A 27326-nucleotide genomic window follows, 5' to 3' on the forward strand; every position below is an offset into this window, starting at 1 on the left:
AAGACAGAGGAGGGGAGAAGGAAGGAGGAAGTGCAGATCTGCATACAAATGTGTGTACAGGCACACAAGTATATATATCTATTTCCCAATTATGTCCTCTAGGAGGGCATATAAGAGAAACACTGACATCCAAGAACCAATGAGCACATCTAGTACCCAGATACTGATTCCTAAAATCCATTCTCCACCAAAGGGATGAAGTCTCCTTTGATAAATGGCTGATTCTAGGGCTGGGACAGGGGAAAATTATGCTGAGCCTGGAGTATCTTTTTATAGCAAAAAGTGGTCGAAGATTGATGGAAACGTGAAAGGGACACTAGAATCAGCTTGAAGTGACTCTCATTTCACTGGCCAAATCAGAGACCCTTTTTTTTTTTTTTTGCGGTACGCGGACCTCTCTCTGTTGTGGCCTCTCCCGTTGCGGAGCACAGGCTCTGGACGCGCAGGCTCAGCGGCCATGGCTCACGGGCCCAGCCGCTCTGCGGCATGTGGGATTTTCCCGGACCGGGTCATGAACCCGTGTCCCCTGCATCGGCAGGCGGACTCTCAACCACTGCGCCACCAGGGAGGCCCCAGAGACAATTTGAATATCATACTGAATTAAGTAACACTCTCAAAGTCTGCTCTGATATAAATAAATAAATAAGTCACCACCACATCATAATACAAAATTGATTCAGGCAAAAATCATCCATGAGCTCTTTTCCGGTTATCGCGGCGCAAGGGGCCATAAGCAGCAAAGTCTCCCGAAACTCCCTCTACGAGGTGGTGCAGGAAGTCCTGCACGAGAACCAGCGCAAACGCGGTAAGTTTTTGGAGACGGTGGAGCTTCAGATCAGCCTGAAGAACTATGACTCTCAGAAGGACAAACGCTTCTCAGGCACCGTCAGGCTTAAGTCCACTCCCCACCCCAAGTTTTCCGTATGTGTTCTGGGGGACCAGCAGCACTGTGATGAGGCCAAGGCTGTGGATATCCCCCCTGTGGACACTGAGGCCCTGAAGAAACTCAGCAAGAATAAGAAACTGGTCAAGAAGCTGGCCAAGAAGTATGATGCCTTTTTGGCTTCAGAATCTATGATCAAGCAGATCCCACAAATCCTGGGCCCAGGCCTGAATAAGGCTGGCAAGCTCCCTTCCTTGCTGACCCACAATGAGAACATGGTGGCCAAGTTGATGAAGTGAAGTCTGCAATCAAGTTCCAGATGAAGAAGGTGCTGTGTCTGGCGGTGGCTGCTGGCCACATGAAAATGACAGATGATGAGCCTGCGTACAACATCCACTTAGCTGTCAGCTTCCTGGTGTCGTTGCTCAGGAAAAACTGGCAGAACGTTCGGGCTTTGGCAGAACGTTCGGGCTTTGTACATTCAGAGCACCATGAGCAAGCCCCAGCGCCTGTACTAAGGCACAGCTTAATAAACCATACTCCCACCATTAAAAAAAAAAATCATCAGTGAATGCTAAACTAGCAAATGAAGTTTGGGGAATAAAAGGATATTAACATAGTCTCAAAGACAGATACTTCCAATTACAAAAGGCAAAAGAGTAACTTTACAATGGAAAACTTGGCAGACACCACCTTAATCAAATAATTAAAGTTAACATTGTCAGTAATGGGACTAAATCAACAGCGTGTACCTCCTGATATGATGCACTGAGAAGAACTCAGCATCACCTCGGTGGTTTTCCCACCGCAAGTGCATAACCTGAACGTAATTATAAGAAAATTTCAGACAAACCCAAAATGAGAGGAAATCCTCAAATAACAAGCCTGTAGTTTTCAAAAATGTCAATGTTATGAAATACAAAGACTCAAAAATCGTTCAGATTAAAGGAAACTAAAGAAACATGACAACGAAACTCATGATCTTAGATTTTCTTTCACTATGAAGGACATTATCGGAACAACTAACAAAATCTCAGTGAGGTCTGTAGATTACATGATAGCATCATTTGATGTTAATTTCCTGATTTTGATCACTGTACCATGATTATACAAGCAAAAGTACTTAGGGGCAAAAGGGCATCATGTTTGTAACTTACTCTTAACCAGGTTAGAAGTGTGTGTGTGTGTGTGTGTGTGTGTGTGTGTGTGTGTGTGTGTAGTGAGACAGAGAGAGAGAAAAAAAAGGAAGGAGGGAGAGAGAGAGGGAGGGAAAATGTAATAAAATGCTAACATTTGGGGAATCTGGGAGAAGAGTATCCAGGAATTCTGCGTACTATTCTTGCAGCTCTTCTGTCAGTCTGAAATTATGTCAAAATTTTAAAAAAGTTTTTCTTTGAGATATTACTATACACCCACCAGAATGGTATAATTAAAAAATATATAGAATTAAAAAACACCAGCAAATGCTGGCAAAGATGTGGAGCAACTGGAGCTCTCATTCATTACTGGTAGGAAAATAAAATGGTACAACCACTTTGGAAAAAGGTCTGTTGGTTTGTTAAAAAACTAAACATACACCTACCCTATGACCCAGCAATTTTACTTCCAGGTATTTACCCAAGAGAAATGAAAACATGTTTACAAGAATGTACAAGAATGTTCATAGCAGCTTCATTCATAGTGACCCAAACAGCCCAGGTGTCCATCAATTGGAGAATGAATAAACAGTGGCACACATTTACTATGGAACACTACTCAGTATTCAAAAGTAACAAACTACTGATACATGCAGCAAGGTGGATGAATCTCAGAAATATTACACCAAATCTCAGAAACATCATACCCAGTGAAAGAAGCCTCACACAAAAGAGTACACAGTATATGACTCTGCTTACATGAAGCTCTAGAACAAACAAAGCTAATCTATGTTGAAAAAAAATCAGAATAGTGGTTGCCTGTGGAGGGCCGGGGTGGGACTGACTAGGAAGGGGCACGAGAGAACTTTCTGGGGTAATGTAAATGATCTGTATCTTGATAGTGGTATTATACATGGGTTATACATGTGTATACACATGTGTATACACTTGTCAAAACTCAGCAAATGTGACAAGATGTATACATTTCAGTGTATTTGTTGCAGATGTAAAATGTACATCAAAAGAAAAAAATGGTAAACAAAGGATGAATTCTAGGGGACTTCCCTGGTGGTCCAGTGGTTAAGACTTTGCCTTCCAATGCAGGGGGTGCAGGTTCAATCCCTGGTCAGGGAGCTAAGATCCCACATGCCTCGGGCCGAAAAACCAAAGCACAGAACAGAAGCAATATTGTAACAAATTCAATACAGACCATTTAAAAATGATCCACATCAAAAAAAAAAAAAATCTTTAAAAAAGTATGAACTCTAGTGTATGATACGCATGCTCAAGTACTCAGGGTACTCAGAGTCTGCAATTTATTTATTTATTTTATTTTTATTTTATTTATTTATTTTTGGCTGTGTTGGGTGTTCGTTGCTGCACGCGGGCTTTCTCTAGCTGTGGCAAGCGGGAGCTACTCTTCGTTGCAGTGTGCAGGCTTCTCGTTGCGGTGGCTTCTCTTGTTGAGAAGCACGGGCTCTAGGCATGTGGGCTTCAGTAGTTGTGGCACGCGGGCTCAGTAGTTGTGGCTCACGGGCTCTAGAGTGCAGGCTCAGTAGTTGTGGCACACAGGCTTAGTTGCTCCGTGGCATGCGGCATCTTCCTGGACCAGGGCTGAACCCATGTCCTCTGCCTTGGCAGGCAGATTCTTATCCACTGTGCCACCAGGGAAGCCCCTGAAATTTATTTTGATCTGAGTCCAAAAGTATGAGGGATTGATGAATGGATTCTAGAGGGATGGATTGAAGGATAGATATGCAATGGAACAAACACATGAAATAGTAATGGAATCTACAGGTTCACTGTAAAATTCTGTTTGTTGTATGTTTGAAGATTTGCATAAATACAATGCTGGGAGAAAAGACATTTTGGGGACAACGGGGTGAAGCTGAATAAAGACTGGTTCTTAGATAATATTAGGGAATTATTTTTTGTCCATTTTCTTAGGTGTGATAATGGTTAAATCTAAAAGGTGATTTAAAACGTGTTCATTGCCCTTTTCTTTGTCTGAAATGTTTCGTAACAAAACTCTGAAGAGAAAAATAGAACGAAACTACCTGGGTCTGAAGTTTCCTGGGGTCACTCCTCCCTTCCAGTTGGACACTAGATGCTAGATGAACACAGGTTGAGGCTGGTCTGCCTGATCCCATCATGTCAGAAAGTGTAGTACAATAGTGAAAGCTCAGTTATCAGCCAACAGTTCTCTCCTAAAATCATTGCCTAAAATAAAAGAAAGTACTTTCAGACCAACTGTATTCAAACGAAAGGAAAGAGTAAGTAAAACACAGTGCCATGCTCATATAACAATATTGTAGTAGCCCCCAGCCACCTCATACTACAGAGTGAATGCTTAAGGACAGGTATACGACAGTTTCTTCCACTTACTAAAGCAACTACACTTTTGAAATTCTACCTTCCAAGCGAATAGGGGACACACTAGCTTAATGACTATCTCTTGAGCCCTTTTCATTCCAAATTTCACATCTCAAAGGTCACCAAAAACAGAGCTCTGCTACAGTAAACAAGCACTTTCCCGCAAGGAAGTTTTACGGATATACAGCCTACATTAATAAATCCTAACTACTAACCAAAAAGCAGTACACTTCACTCTTCTAGGTAGCTCAAAAGGACATAACTCTGAATGACTCTAAGTAAACCTGTGGCATCGGACTACCTAGACTGACGCCAGGAACTGCCATTAACTAGCTGAATGACCTCTGTACATCTTCAATTTCCCCCAAACTCCCCCCACCCTATATTCACATACAGTGTCTAACAGATAAGAGCGTTTTGTAAACTACACACGCATCAGTGCCTCTCCCTATTCTGAATGCCTCCTTATAGACACTACTGCCCCTGCACTCACACACTTGCTCATGTCGTTATTTACCTATTTCACAGGTATCTGTCTCATCTTCCCAGCTAGACAAGGTTCCTGGAGGGTTAGGGCCTTGTCTTGCTCTTCTCTGAGATTCCCCACAACAGTGCTTTGAGCATAGTGGACAATTTAACTCAACATTTGTCGAATTAAGCAGATTTTCCATAAACTGACTAGTGTTAACTGCATGGGGGAGGTTGCCCTCTCAAAGAATCCCATAGGAACTCAACTGGGAAATTCAGGTTTTTTTAAAGATCCCTAATTTAAGCTTTTGAATAAACTCAAGGATTGTAGACTGGATTTGCTTAAAGACTGACACATCTGTAGAAATATAAAGATTCCTTATTTCTAAGGCTGTAGAGACATGATCAAAAGCGGAGATGGGAGGAAGCACCCGAGTGAGGCAATCCCAACTGGCTTGACATCACCACAGTCCAGGGGCCGGAGCCGCAGAATGAAGGAGCCTGCAGAATTGGGGCCTGGGCATCTGTGGCTTGTACGTGGTCAGTACTTTCCCCCTGGATGCCAAAGGCCTAACAGTCCATTCTCCAACAGGAAGAAACTAGGTGATCCCCACAGTTCCAGGATACCTCGAGTGATCTACACACACACACAAGCACATACACACACAAAGTCCAGGGACACCCACCCCAAACCGTTCCCCTTATACAAAGTCCTGGGACACCCCTCTCCTTGCAACCTGTCCCTTTCCCATTGCGCCAGAAAACCTCCCAATGTGTTATCCCATATACGATGAGGCATCTCCAGGAAGTATCTGTCTCCCCCATCCTGAGACACCCTTACGGCCTGTGCCTTCATCCATAACCCAGGACAAATCTCCCCCCAACCTGTTCCCTCCCAAAGAGCCCCAGGGTCCCCCAACTTGTTCCCTATATATACTACTGGAATGCACCCCTCAATCTGTCCTCCCCCTCACAATTTTCTCCCAAATTGTTCCCCCTCCCTCTGATTCTAGACCCTCCTGCAGCCTGTCTCCTCCCACCCTGCTGTGCATGATCTCTCAAGTGGCCAATGCCTGTCTCCTCCCTTGAAACCGGGGGCACTTCCTCGGCTTCATTCACCCCCCAAGCCGTGCCTGTCCTGGACACCCCTGGCACGTTCTCAGAGTCCGGTTCTTCCCCCGCAGACCTTGGGCAGCTCCATAACCTGGTCCCACGCCCACAGGTGTAAGACACGCCCCCCGGCAGCCCCAGGACACTTCTACCTCCTGTCTCCCACCTTGGAGCCCCGGGGCCCTCTGTGGACGGCCTCCTCCCCGCCATGAAGCTGGAGACAGCCGTACTGGGATCTTCTCCTGCAGACCCAGTCACCCACACTGCGGCAGGCCGGCGCCCCGCCGTGGGAACTCCTACAGCTGCAAGCACCCCCAAAGACAGAGGTACCCTCACAGCCCCAGGGACAGCTCCATCGGCTCTCCTTCTCCGTAGGCCTGCAATGCCTTCAGAGTCAGTCTCCCCGTTCCCAGGTCCTGAAGCCCTGGCAGCAGTGGGCACCTCAGTCGCCTGTCTCCTTCTCCATACCCCTGAGCCACTCCCAGAGCTGGCATCACCCACCAGCGGTCCAGGGGCCCCAGCAGCTGTGGACACCCCTGCGGTCAGAAGTACTCCCGCAGTCTGTCCCCTCCCTGGCAAGCGTGAGAAACCCCCAAGGCCAGTCTCCACCCCCAGGGGACCAGGTACCCGAGAAGCCATGGGCACCTCAGCAGCCACAGGAACCCTAGCACTCTGTCTCCTTCCCCATGATCCTGGGGAAGCCTCACAACCAGTATCCTCTCCCACAGACCACAGCTCCTGGGGAGCCATAGGTACCCCTGAAGCCAAGGGTATCCTGGTAGTACAAACCTCTCCCCACAGGTTCAAGTCATCCCTGGAGCCGCCTTCCTGACACACAGAGCCAGACACCCACACAGCGGCAGGCACCCTGGCAGGTACGCTTCCAGACCCAGACGTACACACAGCTGCGGGCGCCCCTGCTGGGGCACTCCTGTGCTTGGACACACCTGCTGCCTCTGGCGACCCCACTGCCTCAGACAGCCCCGCGGCCTGTCTTCTCATGCAGAGACATGAGGCATCCCCACAGCCAGCCTCCTGATCCACAGACCCGGGTCCCCCTAAAGCTGCAGGCACCGGAGCCTCTTGCCCCCCCAGAGCCCGCCTCCTTTCCCACAAACTCAAGACATTCCCACCGCAGGTCTCCTCCCCGACAGCCCCCGTCACTGCATCAGCCGGGGGCGCCCCCAGAGCCTGCTGCCTAGCCCACAGGCCTGGGACACCACCGCCGATGGTCCATTCTCCCACGGCTCCCGCTACCATCGGAGCCTGGGACACCCTCACAGGCTGTTCCGTTCCCCACAGACCCCAGACACTCCCACAGCCTGTCTCTGGCCCCGGAGTCCTAGGTACTCCCATAGCCTGTCCTATGTCCCACAGGCCTGGAGCGCCCCCAGGACCTGCCTCCTGCTCATCAGTACCAGACACCTCTGCAGGCTGTGCAGCTTCCCCGGACCCGAAGTCGCCCCCAGAGCCTGTCTCCACCCACACAGCCTGCCCCGTCTCCCCGAATCCTGGCTCACCCCGACATCTCGTTCCTGCTCCAGTCGCACAAGGCACCCCTATGGGCTGTCCCGTGCCCCACAGGCCAGGGAGACGTCCGGCGTCTGTCTCCTCCACGGCTTGTCTCCTCCGCCACGCGGCTGGGGCACCCACAGAGGGAGTTTCCTCCCGCGCAGCTCTGGGCACCCCTGCGGTCCGCCCCCTTCCCCCTAAGCCTGGGGTATCCCCACACACAGGCGCCTGCGCTGCCTGCTCCCTCCCCCGCAGACCTGGAGCAGCCCTGCCGCCTGGCTCTCCCTCCACAGCTCTGGGTACCTCCACAGCCTCAGGCCACCCCACAGTGGCCCCGGGAACCCCCCCAGTCGACCCTTTTCCCCAAGAGCCCGGGGCAACCCCATAGCCTATCCCCTCCACGGGCCCAGGCACCGCCACGGCTTGTCTTCTCCCCCGCGGGTGTGGGGCAATCCCAGAACTTGCCTCCAGAGCCCCAGGCACAGCCACAGGTGGCATCCTCACAGCCTGGCCTTGCCCACACCAATCTGAGGCCCTCTCACAGCCTGCCCCTAGGTCCGGAGCTATGGCTACTCCTGCGGCCCGGGGGACTGGCCTGGCCTGTCCTTTCACCCATGGTCCGGTGAGACCACCACAGCTGGTCTCTACCCACGAAGCCCGGCCAGGAACCCCCCTTTCAACCGGTCCTTCTCCTGCAGACACGGGATGGAGCTCGACTCTGCTTCCTTCCCCACATCCTGAAGCTGCCCTCATAGCCTGCACCTTCAACCACAGTTCCAGAATGCTCTCATGCCCCGTAGATCCCGGACGACCTTTTCTCTCACAGCCTCGGGGGCTCCTATAAGCCGTCTCCTCCTCCTCCCCAGTGCCAGTCACCCACACAGAGCCGACAGGCCCCACCACCTGGGGTTCCCCCACTGCCCCGTTCACCCACACAGTCCCAAGGTCCCTTGCTACCTCCATCGAGACTGCCGTGCCAGGTGTCCCCGCAGCCTTGTTCGCCCCGGCGGCCTGGGCTGTCCCCGCTGCAGGTCTCCTCCCCCATGGCCGCCGACAGTCCTGCAGCCTTTCCGCACTCACACAGCGCGTCTCCCGCACCGAGGACCTCGCCCGGCGCCTCCCTCCACGGCTTCGGGACGTCCCTGCACCCCGTCTCTTCTCCCACGGCCGCCGGACTCCGCGCCCGAACCTGCTGGGCCCCACGCAGCGGCCCGGCGTCTCCGCCGCTAGCTCGCCCCTGCGCAGCCCCGGCAAGACTCCTGGGCCAGCCGCCCCACTCATCGCTCCAGGGCGACTCCCGCCTTCCCAACGCAGCCCCGCGGCACTTTCTGTCTCAGCACCGGCTCCCAGAGCGGCTCCACACACGCACTCACACACTCAGCTCTAGCCCTCTGAGCCTTCCTCCCTCCCAGCCCCCTACCCCCGCCCAGTGCCGGACGCCCGCCCCCCGGTCCCGGGGCCCCACTAAAGCCTCGGCAGGAGAAAAGGTAATTAGGCCCGACGAGCGGCAAGATCTGCGCTGGGTCAAAGTCTCCTCTCCCGCAGATCCATGACTCCTAACGCGGCTTCCCACAATCCCCCCAGCTCTGGCCAGAGCCCACCTGGTCTGGGGCGCGGCGCGCCTACCAGAAAGCGGGCTGGGGGCCGCAACTAGGCCTCCCTTCCGGCCGCTCGCCCAGTCGCCATGGCAACGGGCGCAGGGCGGGTTGGGAGCCGTTAAGGCTCCGGAGCCACCTAAGGGTCCAGGGGCTGCGTGGCGGCAGGTTTTGCAGCCACTGCACATGGGCTGGGGCCGGGACCAGACAGGGGCAAAAGCCGGGGTTTCGGGGTGCAGTCAGCACTGAGAGACCTGAGAAAATAGAATAGAAAAACGGTGCAGAGGAGTTTTGGCCGTCAGAGGCTCCCGTAGCACCTCAGAGCCGGGCTTGCTTTCTCAGGCCCTGCCCAGCTCCCCGCCCACCCGGAAACAGCTTCGCCCCACCCCGCATGGAGCTTCTCCCAGCGGCCCAAGACACCTCTAGCTGTCCGAGTCACGCTCTCCCGATGGCCCGCTACGAAGAGGTGAGCGTGTACGGCTACGAGGAGTTCATGCAGGCGGTGGAGCAGCACAGTGGCAAGACCATTTTCGCCTATTTTTCTGGTTCTAAGGACGCCGAAGGCAAAAGCTGGTGCCCCGACTGCGTGCAGGGTGAGGCCGGGATTCGGGGGCTGCAGCCCAGAGTAAGTGGCAGGAAGGCCGAGGCTATGGCCAGAGTGGGGTGGAGAGGAAGCGGAGGGAGTCTTGTTACCGGAGTCCCGCAGGGCGATCTGAGCTCTCACCTTGCCTTTTCCTACCCTGTTCCCGACTCTCCTCCTATTAAGTCCTTCCCGCCCCGCCAAGTGTGCTCTTCTACCATTCGACCCAGGTAATCTTGGAATCTAGTCCATTAGAACTTTTCACTTCCCCAATGTGATTAGTGTCTTACAGGAGACGTGAATTGGTCTCCTTATGGTAAGTCAGCAAATATTTGTCTTTCATTGTTCTGGGCGCTGTGGCCTGGGGACAAATCAGGACTGAAAGTGGGTCCTTACCCTTAAAGTGGCTCTCAAAAAAAAAAAAAATCAGAAAAAAACACGTGACTTCCGTTTATCTCCTCAGTTAACTGCAGGATAAAGTCTGAGTACTTACCAAGACGGAGGGGAGGAGGGGAGGGGAGAGGGACGCTGTTCATCAGTGCCTGATTGTAAAGTTGGTAATTATTTCTATCAACTTTTTAAAAAGCTGAACCGGTCGTACGAGAGGGGCTGAAGCATGTTGGTGAAGGATGTGTGTTCATCTACTGCCAAGTAGGAGAAAAACCTTAGTAAGTGGCAATGCGTACTCTATTTCCCAGACATGCACTAGACTCTTGCAAATTTAGGCGGGAAGGGTCTTGTGATTCAGGTTCTGAGTTCTAAGATACAGTCGGATAAGTCAAGCAATTAGAATATATTAAATACGAATTAAAAATTCGAATGTTCAGCCATTTGTATTAGGTAAGGGTAATTCAATAATTTGGCCTGATGTTAGTTCAGAACTTGTCTTTACATTTATTTTATATCTTAGTATATATTCACTTAAATGAAAACTTTGCACAGGAGAATATATGTTGTAGATGTCAAGGTTTTTAAAATGTTTACAACAAAAACAATGATTACTGAAAGACTGAAAGTGGGAATATATCAAATACAAAGCAGGATGTAAGAAACCAAGTAAATGTTTTTCATGATCACTTTCTCCTTCTGAAATAGTTGGAAAGAGCCAAATAATGACTTCAGGAAAAAGTTGAAATTAACTGGAGTGCCTACACTACTTAAATATGGAACAGTGAGTATCTTTCTTTAACTGTGTTGGGGATACAGTTCACCCTATCAAAACTCTTTTAACTTGTTCTGGATTCAAATTTGAAAAGATCTTGACATTTCATCCCAAATATCACATTGCTCTTCAGAATGTATTCAAAATACACATGGCTGTCCATCCCTATGGCCTACCCCAATAAGTTATTAATAATGCAAATATTAGGGTTTTTATCATGCCTTTTTTCTTTTTTGGGGGCCTCTCCCGTTGCGGAGCACAGGCTCCAGACGCACAGGCTCAGGGGCCATAGCTCACGGGCCCAGCTGCTCCGCAGCATGTGGGATCTTCCCAGACCAGGGCACGAACCCGTGTCCCCTGCATCGGCAGGCGGACTCTCAACCACTGCGCCACCAGGGAAGCCCTTTCATGCCTTTTATTTTTTTATTTATTTTTTAATTAATTAAATTTATTTTTGGCTGCATTGGGTCTTCGTTGCTGTGTGCAGGCTTTCTCTAGTTGCCGCGAGCGGGGGCTACTCTTCGTTGCAGTGCGCAGGCTTCTCATTGCGGTGGCTTCTCGTTGTGGAGCACAAGCTCTTGGCACGCGGGCTCAGTAGTTGTGGCGCACAGGCTCAGTAGTTGTGGCGCACAGGCTTAGTTGCTCCGTGGCATGTGGGATCTTCCCGGGCCAGGGCTCGAACCCGTGTACCCTGCATTGGCAGGTGGATTCTTAACCACTGCGCCACCAGGGAAGCCCCTTTTCATGCCTTTTAAAAGCCATCCTTATTTTAAAATTCTGTAAGCACTGTTGAAGAAAGTTGGTTAACATACAATTCCTTAAAACAGTGGCATCAATAGTTGTTTTCGACTTAATCCATAATTCTGGATGAAAAGAAAGGGCATGTCCTCTAGTTTAGTCATGGCCCTGGGATTCTAAATTAAAGAGTTAAAGGGAAGGGGTGACATCGGGCTTCCTGTCTCCTGTTTTAGTCCACGGAGCCAAGTATTTTAATGATTCACCTTAAGGTAAATATCTTAACTATTTCATAAAGCTTGTTACAACTAGTTAATAGTTTCTGAATAGCATAATTTTTCTGTTCCAAGACTTGTGTCATTCAAGGTAGAACAACTCATTCCCCTCCTAATAACATTTTTGTAGCTGTGGGTTAAGATATGACTGTTGTTCTCTTACAGCCTCAAAAACTGGTAGAATCTGAGTGTCTTCAGGCCAACCTCGTGGGGATGTTGTTCTCTGAAGATTAAGATTTGACGATGGCAATTGTGTCTTTATTTCCTGATTTGCTCTAGTATAAAAGAATCTGCATACTTGCTTTGAATTCATGTTAGCAATAAATAAATGATGATGTAAAAAAATTGGTACATGTCTAAACAATAGAGAGTGCTATTAAAATGCTCATGAACCCTCAGTTTGCTTTAATATATGGGTATATTTAAGCTACCATAGGTAAAATAATTCTTCAGGAGTGGCAGTAATAGCACAAAGGAAGCTATTATTGGAGATGACAGAAATACCTAAAAGCCCCTAATAGTGCAGTAGACAGCTTCCAAATCTCTAAAGGAGTTAGGATCTTTTACCTTAAATTCCACGAATTTACAAAGAGCTGTTATTCCTGAAACTCCTTCTTTGGCTTTAGAATGTAGAACTTAACCTAACCACTGAAGGGAAGCACAGCACATCTAATCCAGCCTCTGCTTAATGCTGGCAGGTTCGTCACAGCTGTCTGAATATGCTTCACTACTTGGGATGAGGCGGGTGGCAGAGAGGTCAGAGACCGTATAACCTAGTGATGGGAAGGACTCCAGCCTGTGAGTCAGTCTCATTGATTATCACTTCCTAGCTGTGTAACCATTAACCTGTCTAAACCTCAGTCTCCTCCTTTATGAACATGGATCGTTCTGAGGATAAAATGAGAATGCAACTAAGCACTTAACATTGTGCCTGGTTTGCGGTATCTGCCAAATAAAGGTCAGCTTTCCCAAATGAGCACAAATATTTGAGGCTCCTCACCTTTGTTCTAGTCTTAAGGCCAAGAGTCCAATTAGTAGTTAACCACCAATCTTCTCCCTGCCATTACTAGGTCAGTGACATACCAATGATTCTTCCTTAAAGCTCTCTTGCAAAGCAACTGGCGATACAGGTATGTCTCCTGCCCTGCAGAATTTAAGAACCTTTATGCGGTTCCTGCTGCCTGACGTAAAGAGGTCACTTACTCCACACCTCTCACTCTGTAGATGAAGGGCAGGATAGCCGATCTGAGGGACAGCAAGGTTCCAGGAGACAGACTTGTCCCAGGCCCCACTGTACATGAAAACAGAGCTCGGCTTAGAGTTTGGGATGTTCAGTGGCCCTCCCCTTACCTCGCCCCCTGCTGCCTTAAATTGGTCTGAAACACCTAACATTTCTATTCTTACTCAGCTGACTGTTAAATACTAATAAAAGCTTACAAAGCCACAGGGAAATCAAAGTAAAACAATTCTGGTTTAACAGAAATAATCTATTAACAAGAAAAAGTTAGTTCAATTAAATAGCACACTAACGGTTCTAGGTGCTACCACAGTAAAGGTACATAGGAAGAGTTGTTTTGTCTTCACTGTACAAAAGCAATATATACATGTCTTAAGAGCCTGGTCTGGATCCAACTGTTCATTTTCCTGATGTGTTATTTTGCTGTTGCTGCTCCGCCAGGGCTTGCTGAAGGCGCATCCGCTTCCGAGAATAGTGCTGCCAGTGCAGAATTTGCTGCTCATCAATAAATTTCGCACACTGAGCATTCACCAGCTCCTTACGGAAGTGTTCATATTGGAGCAGTTCTAACATGTGTAAACACTGAGGGTACCTGGGGTTAAGTTTATAAGTTAATGAGCGACATAACGTAATAATACCACGCTCTAGTTCAGTTACTCACCTAAAAACGATCTTGCAGCCCACCATTTCTGTAACATTAATTTAGTATACTTTGGTAGTACAGTTCTTTTTTTCCCTGCTTATGCATCAAAAGTCAGCAAAATTTTCAAAAGTGAGAAAACTTAAGTTCAGAAAGATTAAATAACTTGCCTAAGACCACACAGTAACTGGTAAACGGAGTCAACATTGGGGGACAAATCATGCTATTCTCTTCTGGTGGTTTCCAAGGTGAGGAACACGAACACTTTTTATTTTAGTAATTAATTATGTGTTTAATTAATACCTACTGGTTTTCCATAAACAATAAGACAACTTTTATTTTAAAACTGAGTCAGTCTCAGAAAGAACTAAGCACAAATATTATATTCTAGTTTTCCATAGGGACATAACAATTCTGAAATTAAGTACATATACTCTAAGGTTGAGCAAATATGTAAGTAAATATGCTGTAGATGGAAAGCCAAATTTCTGGCTCTCAGAAAAAGTTTCAGATAAGGAAGGGGAAGGCTAGAATGAATCTTGTTACTGAGCTGGAATTGAAAACATCAGTATGAACTCATGGCTTTTTATATATATATATATACACACACACACACACACACACAATTTCTAGCTTTGTGTGTTGAGAGGGCCTACAAGCAGTGACACCAATGAGCACACTGAGTGCCCAGATCATGGGTTTTATATAGAATTATCCAAGGTTGGTTGGAGACATGGCTGATTCTAAGGCTAGCAGAGGGAAAGTACAAGATGAGCCTGGAATATTATGTAGTGCCAGAAAGAAAAATGCTCAGAAAATTATAGGGATACGTCAAAAGTACTCAGGAGCCAATGTGAAGGGGCTCCCACTGGCTATATCTGGGATCAAGAAGATACATAATTATAACCCACAAGATAAAGAATCCAAGAGTCCATATTGATGTAACTTTTTTAAATGAATAAATAAATCAGGAACAAGGAAATGTTCCTTCCTTACAACTGAATACCAACTAATAAATGAATAAAGAATGATGGAATTAGAAAATCTCCACAGTAAAAATTGTTTCAAGCAAGTATCTTCCATAGATGCTAAAGTTAGGTAAAAGAATGAAATATGAAACAAGATATTTACATAGTCTCAAAGTATTCCCTCACAAAATATGTATTAAATGCAAAAGGAAAAATAGTAACTTGATACAGAGAAAACTGGCAGCCACCACCTCAACCAAGTGACCAAAATTAATATCACCAGTAGAGGGACAAATTGACATCCTATGACTCCTGATATACCAAGAAGGATATAACATCACTTCTGTGTCACACTTATGGGGGGAAGAAAAAGAAGACTGATGAACTCAGATTAATGGAGACTAAGACATGACAACAAAATGCAGCATCTGAGCCTAGACTGGACACTGCCCCAGAAACAGGACATTAGTGAGACAGCTGGCAAAATGTGAGTGAGGTCTGCTGGTTAGATAACAAGATCAGATGATATGTCAATGTTAATGTTCTGATTTTGATCACTGTACTATGATTATATAAGAAGTTTGCAATTAGAATATCTGGGGGAAGAATATACAGGAATTCTTCTTACTGTTTTTCCATTTGTTTTTAAGTAAAATTATTTCAAATAGAAAAGACATAAAATTTAAATGAGTCAATTAAAAAACAGTGAGTCTTATAGGGAGTACACAGATAGAGCCAAAATTGTACAAGTGGTATTCAAATGACTAAAGTTTGGGGACAGTACACTACAGCAGTGCTTCTCAAATTTTAATGCACACATGAATCACTTCTTTTTTGGAGGGGGGGGGTTCGCGGGCCTCTCACTGTTGTGGCCTCTCCCGTTGCGATGCACAGGCTCCGGACGCGCAGGCTCAGCGGCCATGGCTCACGGGCTCATCCGCTCCGCGGCATGTGGGATCTTCCCGGACCGGGGCACGAACCCGCGTCCCCTGCATCGGCAGGCAGACTCGCAACCACTGCACCACCAGGGAAGCCCACGTGAATCACTTCTTAAAATGCAGACTCTGGTTCAGGAAGTCTGGGGTGGAGCCTGAGGACTGCATTTTTAACAAGCTCCCAAGTGATACCAATGTTGCTGGTCTGAGAACCACATTGAGTAGCAGGGCCCTACACCATGTTGTCCTTATTACAGATTTGCTTCCTATACTCCAAAGATTCACAGTTGCTTGTAATTGTCAGCAGCTAAGCCTGGAAAGCCCTACTCACACCTACCCTGGCTATTTCCTTTTCATGAGGACATTGTTGGTAGTTAAAAAGACCTAGGTTTGAAACCAGCTCTGCCATTCTCCAGCTGAGTGGCCTCAAACAACGTACTTAAACTCCCTTAAGGTTTAGTTTCTTCAACTGTAAAATAAGTTAATGTGACGACCAAGAGAATGGTCTTCAAGTAGCATTTAGTAACTGGAACTTAGACACACAGTGATCATTTATCAGACTTGTAGAGTCAATGCTCAGAATACATTACATGACAAAATAAGGAATTATAAATATGTTAATAGGCTACAATTATAGCATTAACCAACCAGATGAAATAGAAGAGGTACAAAAGGAAAGTTCTGCAATTAGATTTTTTAAAAATAAATAAGAAATAAATGGAGAACTAAACTAACAGCATTGATGAAAATAAGAACTGAAAGATTTTAGTTGACATAAAGCTCCCAGCAAGTCAACAATATGAATCCTTGCCCCCTCATTCCCTGCCCCCCCAAAAGGTAATGTAAACTTAAGTTGAACAAATAGAAGTATAATGTCCATATGAAGAATAAAAAGCTATTTGGTCCACTGTACCTTGACATCTGAAGGCCTGTGTTTAGCTCTTGGCTGAAAAACATAAGGCGTAAGTGCAAAATATCCAAAGGTGGGCACATGAGAAATGGCTGAAGGTAGGTGAGAAAAAAAGATGTAAGAGATAAATTATAGTTGCAAGTCGTGGCTATTAGTGAAATGGTGGAAACTGTCTAGAAGAGGCAACTGCTCCTCTGCTCTAGCCAGTGGCTGACGTGGGAGAACAAAGACCTGGGGTTACCAGATCCTCCAGAATTTTAGAGTAGCTAGAAATCTGGATTAAAATATGAAACTTTCTAATCTTCAAATGTTGGCAACTATTAAATGAAAACCTTGTGCAGAAATGAAATGGGGGTTAATTTGCAACCTCTCTTGAATTTAAATATCTGAATGGCTGTTCCTCAAGAGGGCATAGATTGGTTCTGGATTAATTCAGGGATAAAACTCAACATGGGTTGAAGTTACATGGAGGTATATCATATTATTATACAAGGAAGAACTTTCTAGCATCTAGCTAACAATGGAATTGGTTGCCCCTGAATGGAGTAGTATGGGCTCACTGGAAACCTCCAGCCAGCATGTAGATGACCATCTCAGCAATGTTGTGGGTGAAACTGAACTTGATGGTGTCTAGGGCTCAGTGTCCAACACTGAGTCTCTAAGTCTACATACATATAACATGTTGCAATCTAATAAAAAAAAGTCTTTTCTCTGGATTATTAAATGAATAATGGTTCTTTATAAAGGGCCAGTAAGGGTGCCAAGGGTCCTGCAAGCTACAGGAGGATGTGGGCTTCATACATCCTCCTTGTTATAAGACACACATCAGAAAAGTGGGAGTACACGTTTGAAACGTTTTCCTCTCAAACTTGTGTTTGTTTAGGAAAAAGAAAGACTAAAAGTTTCACCATTGCTTTTTGACTACCTAGTTAAGACAAAGCACAGGTGGGAATTCACGGTTTCTTTTTTACCATTAAAAAGGAATAAGTTCAGGGACTTCCCTGGCAGTCCAGTGGTTAAGGCTCCACGCTCCCAATGCAGGGGGCCCGGGTTCGATCCCTGGTCAGAGAACTAGATCCCGCATGCCACAGCTAAGACCTGGTGCAGCCAAATGAATCCATAAATATTTAAAAAAAAAAAAAAAAAGTAAGCTATAGCACTACTGCAAATTAGCAGGAAAAAAAAAGGAATAAGTTCATGATTATAGTATGCTCCTTGCAATTCATAAGCCTTAAAAAGAAAGCATCTATTGCACAACTTGAATAATACATATATTATGTAAAATATATAAAATAAAATAAGCAGCTACTAAGACTCAGGTAAGGGTACCTCCTCCAGAAAACCTTCCTTACAAGTAAGTACCCCTTTCTATGGTCTTTCATGTTCAGGCTATGGCTATGTCATTGCATATATAGACTGTGGGTTCCTTTGGGTCAGAAACCCGGTGAGATGGAGTGAGTGGTACAAGGTAAGGTCAGACAAGACAGGGCCAGATCATACAGGTCTTTAGCTCGAGAAAAGAGACTAGATTTTCCTCTGCATGCAATGAGAAGCAACTGAAGAGTTCTAATGGAATGCTGTGATTTCTATTTTTAAGATACCAAGTCGGCTTCTGTGTAGAAAATGGTTCTTCTTTGTTTGGCTTGGGGGCGGGGAATGGTGGGGAGAAAGCAGGGATACTGGTGAGTATATCACTGAAATAATCCAAGTTAAGTTAGAGATCAGTGTGTCTCATATTAAAATGGAGACAACTAAAAGAAGTGCAGAGATTCAAACTGTATTTTTTCCAATGTGAAACTAAGAAGTCTATTAAATATCAGTGCTTTGGAGTATAATAAAGTACACACATATTTAGGACTATAAAAATTAAACTTACTTTAGATACTTGGCATATTCTGGTTCTTTCCAGTAAAGCAAGTACTTAAGATAATTAACAAAAGCTTTGTCTTTGAAGTAACCTCTTTGGGCAAGAACTGAAAGGCATAAAAAAAAAAAATACACCTGTAGAGCAAATCAATCCTTGGACTACTGATTTGTGACTCCTAACATACAAGTAAAGAATTTACTTACATAACATCCCCACCACCGACACTCATTGAATTCACAACAGAAGTCCCAGTTTGCTCAATTATATATATACCAATGTAAGTGTAGCAATAATTCTGTTCAATTGAGAATGTACAAAAGCAGATACGAAAGTCATCCCTCAAATCCACAGGGGACTGGTTCTAAGAGAGCCCACAGACACCAAAACCCACAGATGCTCAAGTCTCACATAAAATAACATAGCGCAATGACAATGACAGTATTGTCACCCTCTGTATGGGAAGATTCAACCAACTGCAGTTGAATCCGAGGATACAAAGGGCCAACTATGAATTGGAACTCTTCTATCAGAAATTATAAATAGCTACTCAATTCAATGAGGTGTTCAACAACTTACAATTAAGGTAATTTGGGTTGGCTAAACACTGCACAAATTCCAACTCCAACTGAAACCGAAGTCGATTTCCAGCATCATCTAGGAGAGAAGATAGCAAAAATCATCCAAAATAAACGTCACCATATACAATACTGATTTGTAGAAAGAAAACAGCAGTAAAGAAACCTGACTGATGATGAGATACGTTTCTACATAAAGAAGGGCACGTGAAGGTTTTCCTAAACTGGGCGAGGGAGGAGAAAAATCTTCCTTAGAAGTGTAAGGAAAGCAAAGCCCTGATTAAAAGGAATGTTTAATCAGGAATGAATGAATTCTCTAATGTTAAAGACAAGTTATTAAAGAAAACAGGATCACACACGGGGTCAGAACATTTATCACTCGTGAGCCACTATGTTGAGATTTTAACATTTTAACATTGACCACTGTTGTGGTAAGCTGCAGTAACTGTGCCTTGCCTTATTTTAATGTGTTACAAGTTGTTAAGTGATTAAGCTAAGCAAAAACAAAGCAAACGCTAAACCTATCAAGAAAAGTTCAGAATGCAAGCTGAAAGAGACCATGGTGAGAATGCAAGATCAGGGAACGCTTGCTTCGGTGAGACGCGTCCGTTGCAAAATAATACACGAGTTTGTCGACGATGTTTGAAACTTATGCAAGCTCATTTAAGACGCAGAAAACAAATCGAGGAAGCGGTTTAAGATCCAAAATCTCTCCTTTAGCCTCGCCGGAAGCCGACCCCTCGCCGGGGTCGGTGTCTGAATAACAAGTGAGGAGAAAGGATACACCAACAAAACAAACTCTGAAAAGGCCAAACTACCTTCGCCCTTCCAGACGCTAGAAGAGCCCTCGCCCCTCCCGGTCCGAACAATCACCTTGCGGGGAGTTAGGCCTGGAAGGAGAACCTGGGGAAGCGGGAGCAGGTGTCTGGGCCCAGGATAGTTCTATTTGCCAAAACGCACGGCTCGGACCGCCACTCACCTGTCTCCATAGCGACAGCTGCTGCCATCACCAGCAAAGGAGCTAAGCAGCCAGCAGCCCGACACCGCAAACGCCGGGAGTGGCGGGGGAGGTGCCGGAAGCCGCGGCTCCCCCTTCCTGCCGCGGTGCAGTGTGGGATGCGGGGGGCGGGCGGCTCCCCTCATCCCAGGCCCGCCCCGGCTCGGCCCGTTCCCGCCTACGCCGGCGCGGGCTCCTGACAAGTTAGGGGGCGATGCAGGGGCTGACCTAGCGCGGGGCCTAACCCAGGGTTTCAGAGGGGCCGTCACCAGCCCCCGCCAGGACCACTGTTCCTGCACGTGGCTGTGTCATGGGATCCTCGGCTACCGCTGTGCCTGCGTCACAGTGCCATGTGATGTCACTCCTCACCGTGTGACGTAACCCGTCGAGGAGCGTGGGGCAGTGGGGCCTCGCGAGGCCTGCTTGGTTCCGTTACCCCTGTAAGATGGCCTCACCCCTTGGGGGAAAGCCCTCTCCGCCCCGGGCTGAGGCCACCCGCTCTGAGGAGACGGCAACGGTCCGTGTGGAGACGTCGTCCCACCGCGTGGAGACGACCTCCCGTGAGGTGCGGAGGTCTTCCCGGCAGGTGGAGACTACCCAGTGCCGCAGCGAGGGGTGCTCCGTCTCCCCCTCTGAGAAACGGGCCCCTCGCGTCTTCGAGGTGTCCTACCAGCACGTGGAAACCGGCTCGCAGCGCACGGAGACGGCCTCCCGCCGCGTCAGGGCCTTGTTTCTCCGGGTGGAGACGTCTCTGCACCGCGTGGAGAGCCCGCCGCGGCGGGAGCAGCCAGACGCTCGCCAAAATGTCCAAAAGGCCCGATGAAATGCTTCCTTCCTCGGGGCCACGAGAGGGCCATGGCCCTTGGCCAGGGCAGAATTGCCTCCAGTTCGCAGCCAGCCTGCTGCCAGGTGGACCGATCATCTTTGGTTTCCTGGAAGCAGACCACAAATCAATTTAAGAGCCAAGCTGCGGTTTCAGGACTCAGCCAACATTCATTGACCCTGCTGCACCCTGGACCATCCTTTCCTGCCTTTGACTCAGTGAACTACTTTAACTTGAAGCCAGCACAAAAAGTTTTCGGGCCCTATATATTGTATATATTGAGATGATGGACAAAGAGGCTGTTTGAACCTCTGAGGCAGGTGAGTTTTGGATTCTTAGCCCCTGAACGACCTTTGCTGCTTCAAATTTAGGGACAAGGAGCAAACTGAAGTCATGACCAGTGGAATGATTATATGCCTGCAGCAAACCTGAGGGGCAAGGAGCAGACTTTCCTTAATTAGTTGGCCTGTGTTTATGTTTCAAAATTGTTATTTTCTTTATGCCAAGCCCTCGTGCATGGTAGCCCGAGCCACACGCATTTTAACATAGGTCAAATGTAGCTCAAAGTGAAACTACATCACCAGTCAAGAATAATCTTAGAAAGGAAACCTGACCTGTGATTTGAGGAGGTACAGGGGAGGAATATTTATTGAGCACCTACTCTGTGCCAGGTGTTATTTTAGCATTTGGGCTATAGCAGTGAACAAGGCGAATAGGGTCTTGGCTCTTGGGGAGCTTACACTCTAGTGAAAAGGCAGACAACAAATAACAAAACAAGAGTTTTGTATTGTGATTAGCACTATGAAGGAAATAAAACAGGTAGTGTGATAGAGAATGTAAGGGGGTTGTTTAGATGGGATGGTCAGGGAAGGCCTTGCTGATTAGGCAGCATTTGATCTGGGACTTGTTTAGTGAACAGTGAGCCATGCAAAGGTCTGGGGAGAGTGCATTCTAGGTAGAGGAAATCAGCCAAGTCCAAGGGGTGAAGGGGAGCAAGCTTGGACTGTTCAAGGAGCAGAAAAAAGACCAGTGTGGCTGGAGCTTAGGGAGGGAGAACGTTGTATGGAAGAGAGGATGTTAGAGAAGCAGGCAGTGGCCAGTTCATAGAGGGTCTTGAAAGCCACAATAAGGAGCTTGGGTTTTATTCTAAGGTCAGTGGGAAGACGCTGGAGGGTTTTCAGCAGGGGAGTGACATGATGCATTTTGCATTTAAAAGATATCCTGGTTCCTGTGTGTAGGATGTAGGACAGTGGTTCTCAGGGGTGATTTTTATCCCCCAAGAGACATTTGGCAATGTCTAGAGACTTTTTTTTTGTTTGTCACGATGGAGGGGGGCAGTTGCTACTGGTATCTAGTGAGTGGAGACCAGGGATGCTGCTAGGCCTCCTACAGTGCCCAAGACAGCCCCCCTCCCCCAAGCAAAGGGAACTACGTTTGGACTAACACACTTAGTCCAAAATGTCAATAGTGTGAGGTTGAGAAACCATGATGTGTAGGGGACCAGAGAGGAAACAGGAACTAGTTAGCAAGCTAATAATGTGGTCCAGTAAGAGATGATAGTGGCTTATACTAGGGTGGCAGAAGTGGAGCTAGAGAAAAGAGTGCAGATTAGGGATGTGTTCTGGAAGTGGAGCTGACATGACTGATGGATATGGAAAGTGAGGGAAAGAGGAATAGAAGAGGGCTTCTCTGGTGGCACAGTGGTTGAGAGTCCACCTGCCGATGCAGGGGACACGGGTTCGTGCCCCGGTCCGGGAAGATCCCACATGCCGCGGAGCGGCTGGGCCCGTGAGCCATGGCCGCTGAGCCTGTGCTCCGCAACGGGAGAGGCCACAACAGTGAGAGGGCCGCGTGCCGCAAAAAAATATTTCCCACAATAATAATATTATTTCCCACAATATTATTTCCCACAATATTATTTTGAAGCTCTGTTATTAAGTGCAGAAACATTTAGCATCATCATGGCTTCTTGATAAATTGAGGTGCTTTTGTATCTGTGACATGGTATACAATCGCTAGCCCAACGTGCGTGCAATGAAGAAGGAAGAGCAGTGCTGTCCCTCTATTCCCAGCCAAGAAGGCGTCGCATGGCTCCATCTACTAATCCGTTAGACTTACTGGTCTAGGTAGTAGCCGTGACCTGCTTTCAGTTGTTGCCAACCAGGTTAGTTTGGAAAAACTAAGTACCTGTCAGCACCTGTCATTCTCATAATCCATTCATTTATATATAAGCTGAAGGCAGCTTACAAAGTTCAGCACATGTATTTTCTGTCAGCTGTGTTGAAAATACTTGAAAGAATTCTGTTACTACAACACTCTTTCCCCAGATCACATGAGCCATGGAAAGAATCAGGAGCCCAACCAGCAAGATATTTGGGTCAAGGGCCCATCTAGATCTCCCAGGATTCCGGTTCCTCCATTCTTACCGCTGCTCCCATCCCACCATAGCTGGTACTTGACCCAGCCTCTAGGGGGTTCCACAAACTGTTAGGCTGGAGAAACAGTTCACCGTTTAAAAACTTTTTTTCTGAACGGTTGATCTTCATGGTACAGATGGAAAAACTGAAGTCCATAGAAGCCAAAAGTAATTTGGCCAGGAGCAGAGGTGCTAGCAACCACTTTTGACTGCCTCCTAGGATGGTTTCTTTTGATAACCAAATGAAGGTAGGTCTAGTGTCCTTAAATTTAATTTACAATGAGCATAGTGGATCATACTAAAAATAGAAAAGGAAGAGAGACAGAAGTAACATTTATACTGAATTCTACAGAACACTCTCATTCATGTGAGACTCCGAAAACATTATTATTTTGAAGCTCTGTTATTAAGTGCAGAAACATTTAGCATCATCATGGCTTCTTGATAAATTGGCCCCTTTATCATTATGAAATAACCTTATCTCTGGTAATGTTCTTTGCTCTGAAATCTATCTATTTGATATCAATATAGCTGCTCTAGCTTTCTTTTGATTATTGTTAAGATGGTGCATCTTTTTCCAACCTATTTGTGTCTTTATTTAAAGTAGATTTGTTGTTAGTATTATAGTTGGATCTTGGTTGGTTTTTCTTTTTTATCCTAATAATTTCTGCCTTTTACTTGGGATGTTTAGACAATTTATATTTTCTGTAATTACTGACGTGGCTGGGTTTAAATCTACCATCTAGCTGTTTGTTTTATATTTATTCCCTCTGGTCTTTGTTGCCTTTTCTCCTTTTTTTTTTAAGACCAATTTAGTAATTATTCCATTTCATCTCCTTTGTTGGCATATTTACTCTTTTCATTTTAGTAGTTTCATGAGGGTTTAATATACATTTTTTGATTTTTCATATTCTACCTTAACATGATATTATACTCCTTGACCCATACTATAAGAATCTTACAAGAGTATACTTCTGTTTTTCTTGACTTTTTTTGCTATTGTTGTCATACATTTTACTTATACATGTTACAAATCCCATAGTACATTGTTAGCATATTAGCTTTAAACAGTCGATTGTCTTTTTTTTTTTTTTTTTTTTTTTTGCTGTGTGCGGGCCTCTCACTGTTGTGGCCTCTCCCATTGTGGAGCACAGGCTCCGGACATGCAGGCTCAGCGGCCATGGCTCACGGGCCCAGCCGCTCCGTGGCACGTGGGATCCTCCCGAACCGGGGCACGAACCCGTGTGCCCTGCATTGGCAGGCGGACTCTCAACCACTGCGCCACCAGGGAAGCCCCGATTGTCTTTTTTTTTAATTTTTTTACAGTAGGTCCCTGTTGGTTATCTATTTTAAATATTCAGTTGATTGTCTTTTAAAGAATTTTAAGTGATAACTTTTAAAAGCTCTGCTCACATAGTTAGCAGTTTTGATGCTCTCCACTCCTTTGTATAGATCCAGATTTCCATCTGGTAGCATGTTCCTTCTGCTTAAAGGACTTCCTTAATCATTGCTTCTAGTGCAGGTTTGCTGGTGATGAATTCTTTCAGTTTTTATATGTCCAATAAAGTCTTGATTTTGCCCTCATTTTTGAAATATATTTTGAAAATCATCAATGTAGTCTAATCTGTTTGTTTTACTTAATAAGGAAACTGAGGCACAGAATGAGAACATCTTGCCAGTCACATGGCACTTAGCCTACCTGCAGTGGCACTGCCCCAACCACTCTGTCAGAATAGCAAAGATTTTGCCACTGGAAACTCATTCATTTAGTTGTCAGTGGCCTGTCCACATTACCCTTTAAATACACCAGGAGAAAGGGCTAAAGTAAATAAATTGCTCTTTAGTGTGTCTTCGTTGATCAGATTCCTTTACCACATCCAGAGCCACTTCATCCATTAGGCGTGGCAGGCTCTAACCCTACAAGTTGTGAACTTTGTAAGGGCCTGCCACAATGGTTGAAGCTTGAAAACTTCATTGGCTTCAAAATACAAGAAGAAGAAAATAGCAAAATTAAAATTAATAAGTGCCAATGTGCAAACATTGTAATATATGTGATAGGATACGGGTCAGGACCTCCAAAAATAAGAATATCTAAGACCCAGGTCTTAAAATGGCTCTGCCAAGGTAACTATAAACTGATATCTGGACTCTGGAGAGATGACAAGGTAGGGCCTCTCTCCAAAAATGACAAGACTGATAAGACTTTGGCTGGGGGCAGCCTAGAGATCTCAAGTTTCCTTTATTTTCTTTCTTCCCTCCTTTGACCAGACTGACCTTCCCACTGACTGAAAAACTAGACCTCGGATAAGTGAATTCACCCCTCTGGGCCTCACTGCCCCCACTGAAAATGAGATGTTTGGACTAATCTTTAGATCTGTGGTTCCCAAAGTGAGGAATGCAAACGTTGCTGGTGTGCAAGAGGATTTTAGGAGGTATGGAAACATTTTTTATTTTGATAATTAAATATTTATTTCAGTGTGTATTAGATTAAAAAATATAACTAGCCCTCAAACTTGGTATTTCACCAATATTTTACTTCAGCTATAGTAGGCTTTTTTTTTTTAAAGAAGATGTTGGGGGTAGGAGTTTATTAATTAATTTATTTATTTTGGCTGTGTTGGGTCTTCGTTTCTGTGCGAGGGCTTTCTCTAGTTGTGGCGAGCGGGGGCCACTCCACATCGCGGTGCGCGGGCCTCTCACTATCGCGGCCTCTCTCGTTGCGGAGCACAGGCTCCAGATGCGCAGGCTCAGTAGTTGTGGCTCACGGGTCCAGTTGCTCCGCGGCATGTGGGATCCTCCCAGACCAGGGCTCAAACCCGTGTCCCCTGCATTAGCAGGAAGATTCTCAACCACTGCGCCACCATTGAAGCCCTATAGTAGGCATTTTTAAATGTTTAAATGAATTGATTTAAAGAAAAAATAATCAGATTCCATAAACAATTGGCCTTGGGTGTGGCCAGAAGTTTGAAAGTAATATGGAATACACTAACTGATGTTTGGGAAACGAGGCACTAATTTAGTTCCTTAAGGGAATGTTTTTTGAACTCCATGAGAAAGCCTGGGGCTGTGACATCAATTTAGTGGATTGTAATCAGCATTTTTCTTATTAATGAAATAAAAATAGAAAAATATAGAATATATCAGAGTGTTCACACATAGTAAAGGTAAGAATTTCTTTGTGAAACTTTTCTGTATTGTCACAGTGTAAAATATGTTAATATTGAGAGTCACTGTCCAGAAAGTTGCAGAAAAGTGCATCCTGTGAGTCCGTGACCATCTTTGAGTTTGTGCCATGGCAGACAGTGGACAGCAGAGGTCAGGCAATCCCCGCACGGCAGCAAAGGCTGATCCTTAGCCCAGCAGAAACCTCAAGGGAATGCCAAGCGGCACAGAGGCCTGACGCCAGGCCTGAGGTGACAATTGTTAACAGAAAATCCAGCTCATTGGCCTTCAGGGGTGACCACTCCTGAGAGCGACCAGAGCTCCACAAGCACCCTGGTCCTCCCCTGCAGCGGGACACTCCAGGTGGCACTGCCGCAGCCACTTCCCGTCTTCCATCCCCAGATTGCATTCTCATCTCTGGACTTTCAGAACACCCTGGGGATGCTTCGGTGTCTAGTGTTTCTCAGACTAAGGCCCTGTGATTCAGGATGCGGCCCTAGCCGTGTTCATCTTGGAAAGTCATAGTATCTTCATGTTATGTGCCCACACTGATTTAAGGGGACACTCTCGTGTTTCACAGTCCCTTCGCCTTGATTATTGGAGAGCACCCAACACGCGTTGAGCACTCACTCTCCCCCAGGCACCGTTCAAAGCACTCCTGTTCCTCACATCTGCATGAGGTAGATCAGAACACTGGGGCATAGAAAGGTTAAGTGATTTACCCCAGGTTACCAGCTAGGAGGAAGAGGAGCCAAGCCCCAAACCCAGGCCGGCTCCTCTGCTGTGCTCTTCGCCACTAGCGTTTGCTGTGCTCTAAGAGAGGGCTAGAGAGCCTTCCCGAAGTCTCTGCCTGCTCTTCCCAGTGTCATATCCAGTGGCCTCTTTGGTCCACATCTTCCCTGACCCTTCTGTAGCATTTGACCCCAAGGACCATCCCCTTCTGGAAATTTTCTCCCCCATTGGCTTC

General features: G+C 46.4%; 4 protein-coding genes and 1 pseudogene across 15 annotated transcripts in view; 3 read left to right on the top strand and 2 right to left on the bottom strand.

Moving 5' to 3' along the window:
• Positions 1-9389, bottom strand: part of KIAA0753 (KIAA0753 ortholog) — a 60631-nt gene extending 51242 nt beyond the window's left edge. For 2 of the 11 annotated variants that reach the window (XM_067716772.1, XM_067716765.1), the window contains exons 1-2: positions 9084-9368; positions 4077-4239 (exon numbers count right to left, since the gene is read on the bottom strand). In XM_067716772.1, the coding sequence (XP_067572873.1) occupies positions 4077-4172 (96 nt within the window). In that variant the 5' untranslated portion in view covers positions 4173-4239; positions 9084-9368. The other 9 variants (XM_067716775.1, XM_067716769.1, XR_010937641.1 and 6 more) reach the window with 8 other exon arrangements.
• LOC137212517 (large ribosomal subunit protein uL1 pseudogene) lies at positions 694-1438 on the top strand (annotated as a pseudogene).
• Positions 9390-9428: 39 nt separating the features above from the next.
• On the top strand, positions 9429-12227 carry TXNDC17 (thioredoxin domain containing 17). The gene is made up of 4 exons (XM_067716793.1): positions 9429-9670; positions 10244-10325; positions 10753-10828; positions 11995-12227. The coding sequence occupies exons 1-4, from the start codon at positions 9469-9471 to the stop codon at positions 12061-12063; spliced, it is 429 nt and encodes a 142-aa protein (XP_067572894.1). The 5' UTR covers positions 9429-9468; the 3' UTR covers positions 12064-12227.
• Positions 12228-13295: 1068 nt separating this feature from the next.
• MED31 (mediator complex subunit 31) lies at positions 13296-20100 on the bottom strand. 2 transcript variants are annotated; one of them, XM_067716794.1, is made up of 5 exons: positions 19941-20100; positions 18963-19040; positions 18396-18492; positions 16523-16555; positions 13296-13658 (listed from the first exon to the last, which is right to left on the bottom strand). In XM_067716794.1, exons 1-5 carry the CDS (start codon positions 19966-19968, stop codon positions 13466-13468), a joined length of 429 nt encoding a protein of 142 aa, XP_067572895.1. In that variant the 5' UTR covers positions 19969-20100; the 3' UTR covers positions 13296-13465. The 2 variants fall into 2 exon arrangements, with proteins under 2 accessions (XP_067572895.1, XP_067572896.1); XM_067716795.1 differs by lacking the exon at positions 16523-16555.
• On the top strand, positions 20068-20781 carry C19H17orf100 (chromosome 19 C17orf100 homolog). The gene has a single exon (XM_067716796.1). It carries the CDS (start codon positions 20404-20406, stop codon positions 20779-20781), a length of 378 nt encoding a protein of 125 aa, XP_067572897.1. The 5' UTR covers positions 20068-20403.
• The last annotated feature ends 6545 nt before the right edge of the window (positions 20782-27326 follow it).

This window comes from Pseudorca crassidens, chromosome 19, assembly GCF_039906515.1.
Source record: "Pseudorca crassidens isolate mPseCra1 chromosome 19, mPseCra1.hap1, whole genome shotgun sequence".
Classification (NCBI taxonomy): domain Eukaryota; kingdom Metazoa; phylum Chordata; class Mammalia; order Artiodactyla; family Delphinidae; genus Pseudorca; species Pseudorca crassidens.

Excerpts from the sequence above, each read along its gene's own strand:
- TXNDC17 (XM_067716793.1), top strand. The coding sequence starts at position 9,469 with ATGGAGCTTCTCCCAGCGGCCCAAGACACCTCTAGCTGTCCGAGTCAC. Across the intron at positions 10,326-10,752 it reads CAAGTAGGAGAAAAACCTTA|TTGGAAAGAGCCAAATAATG; the intron begins GTAAGTGGCAAT and ends CTTCTGAAATAG. Across the intron at positions 10,829-11,994 it reads CACTACTTAAATATGGAACA|CCTCAAAAACTGGTAGAATC; the intron begins GTGAGTATCTTT and ends GTTCTCTTACAG.
- MED31 (XM_067716794.1), bottom strand. The coding sequence starts at position 19,968 with ATGGCAGCAGCTGTCGCTATGGAGACAG. Across the intron at positions 19,041-19,940 it reads AGCTGTCGCTATGGAGACAG|ATGATGCTGGAAATCGACTT; the intron begins GTGAGTGGCGGT and ends CTTCTCTCCTAG. Across the intron at positions 18,493-18,962 it reads CAACCCAAATTACCTTAATT|TTCTTGCCCAAAGAGGTTAC; the intron begins GTAAGTTGTTGA and ends TATGCCTTTCAG.
- C19H17orf100 (XM_067716796.1), top strand. The coding sequence starts at position 20,404 with ATGGCCTCACCCCTTGGGGGAAAGCCCTCTCCGCCCCGGGCTGAGGCC.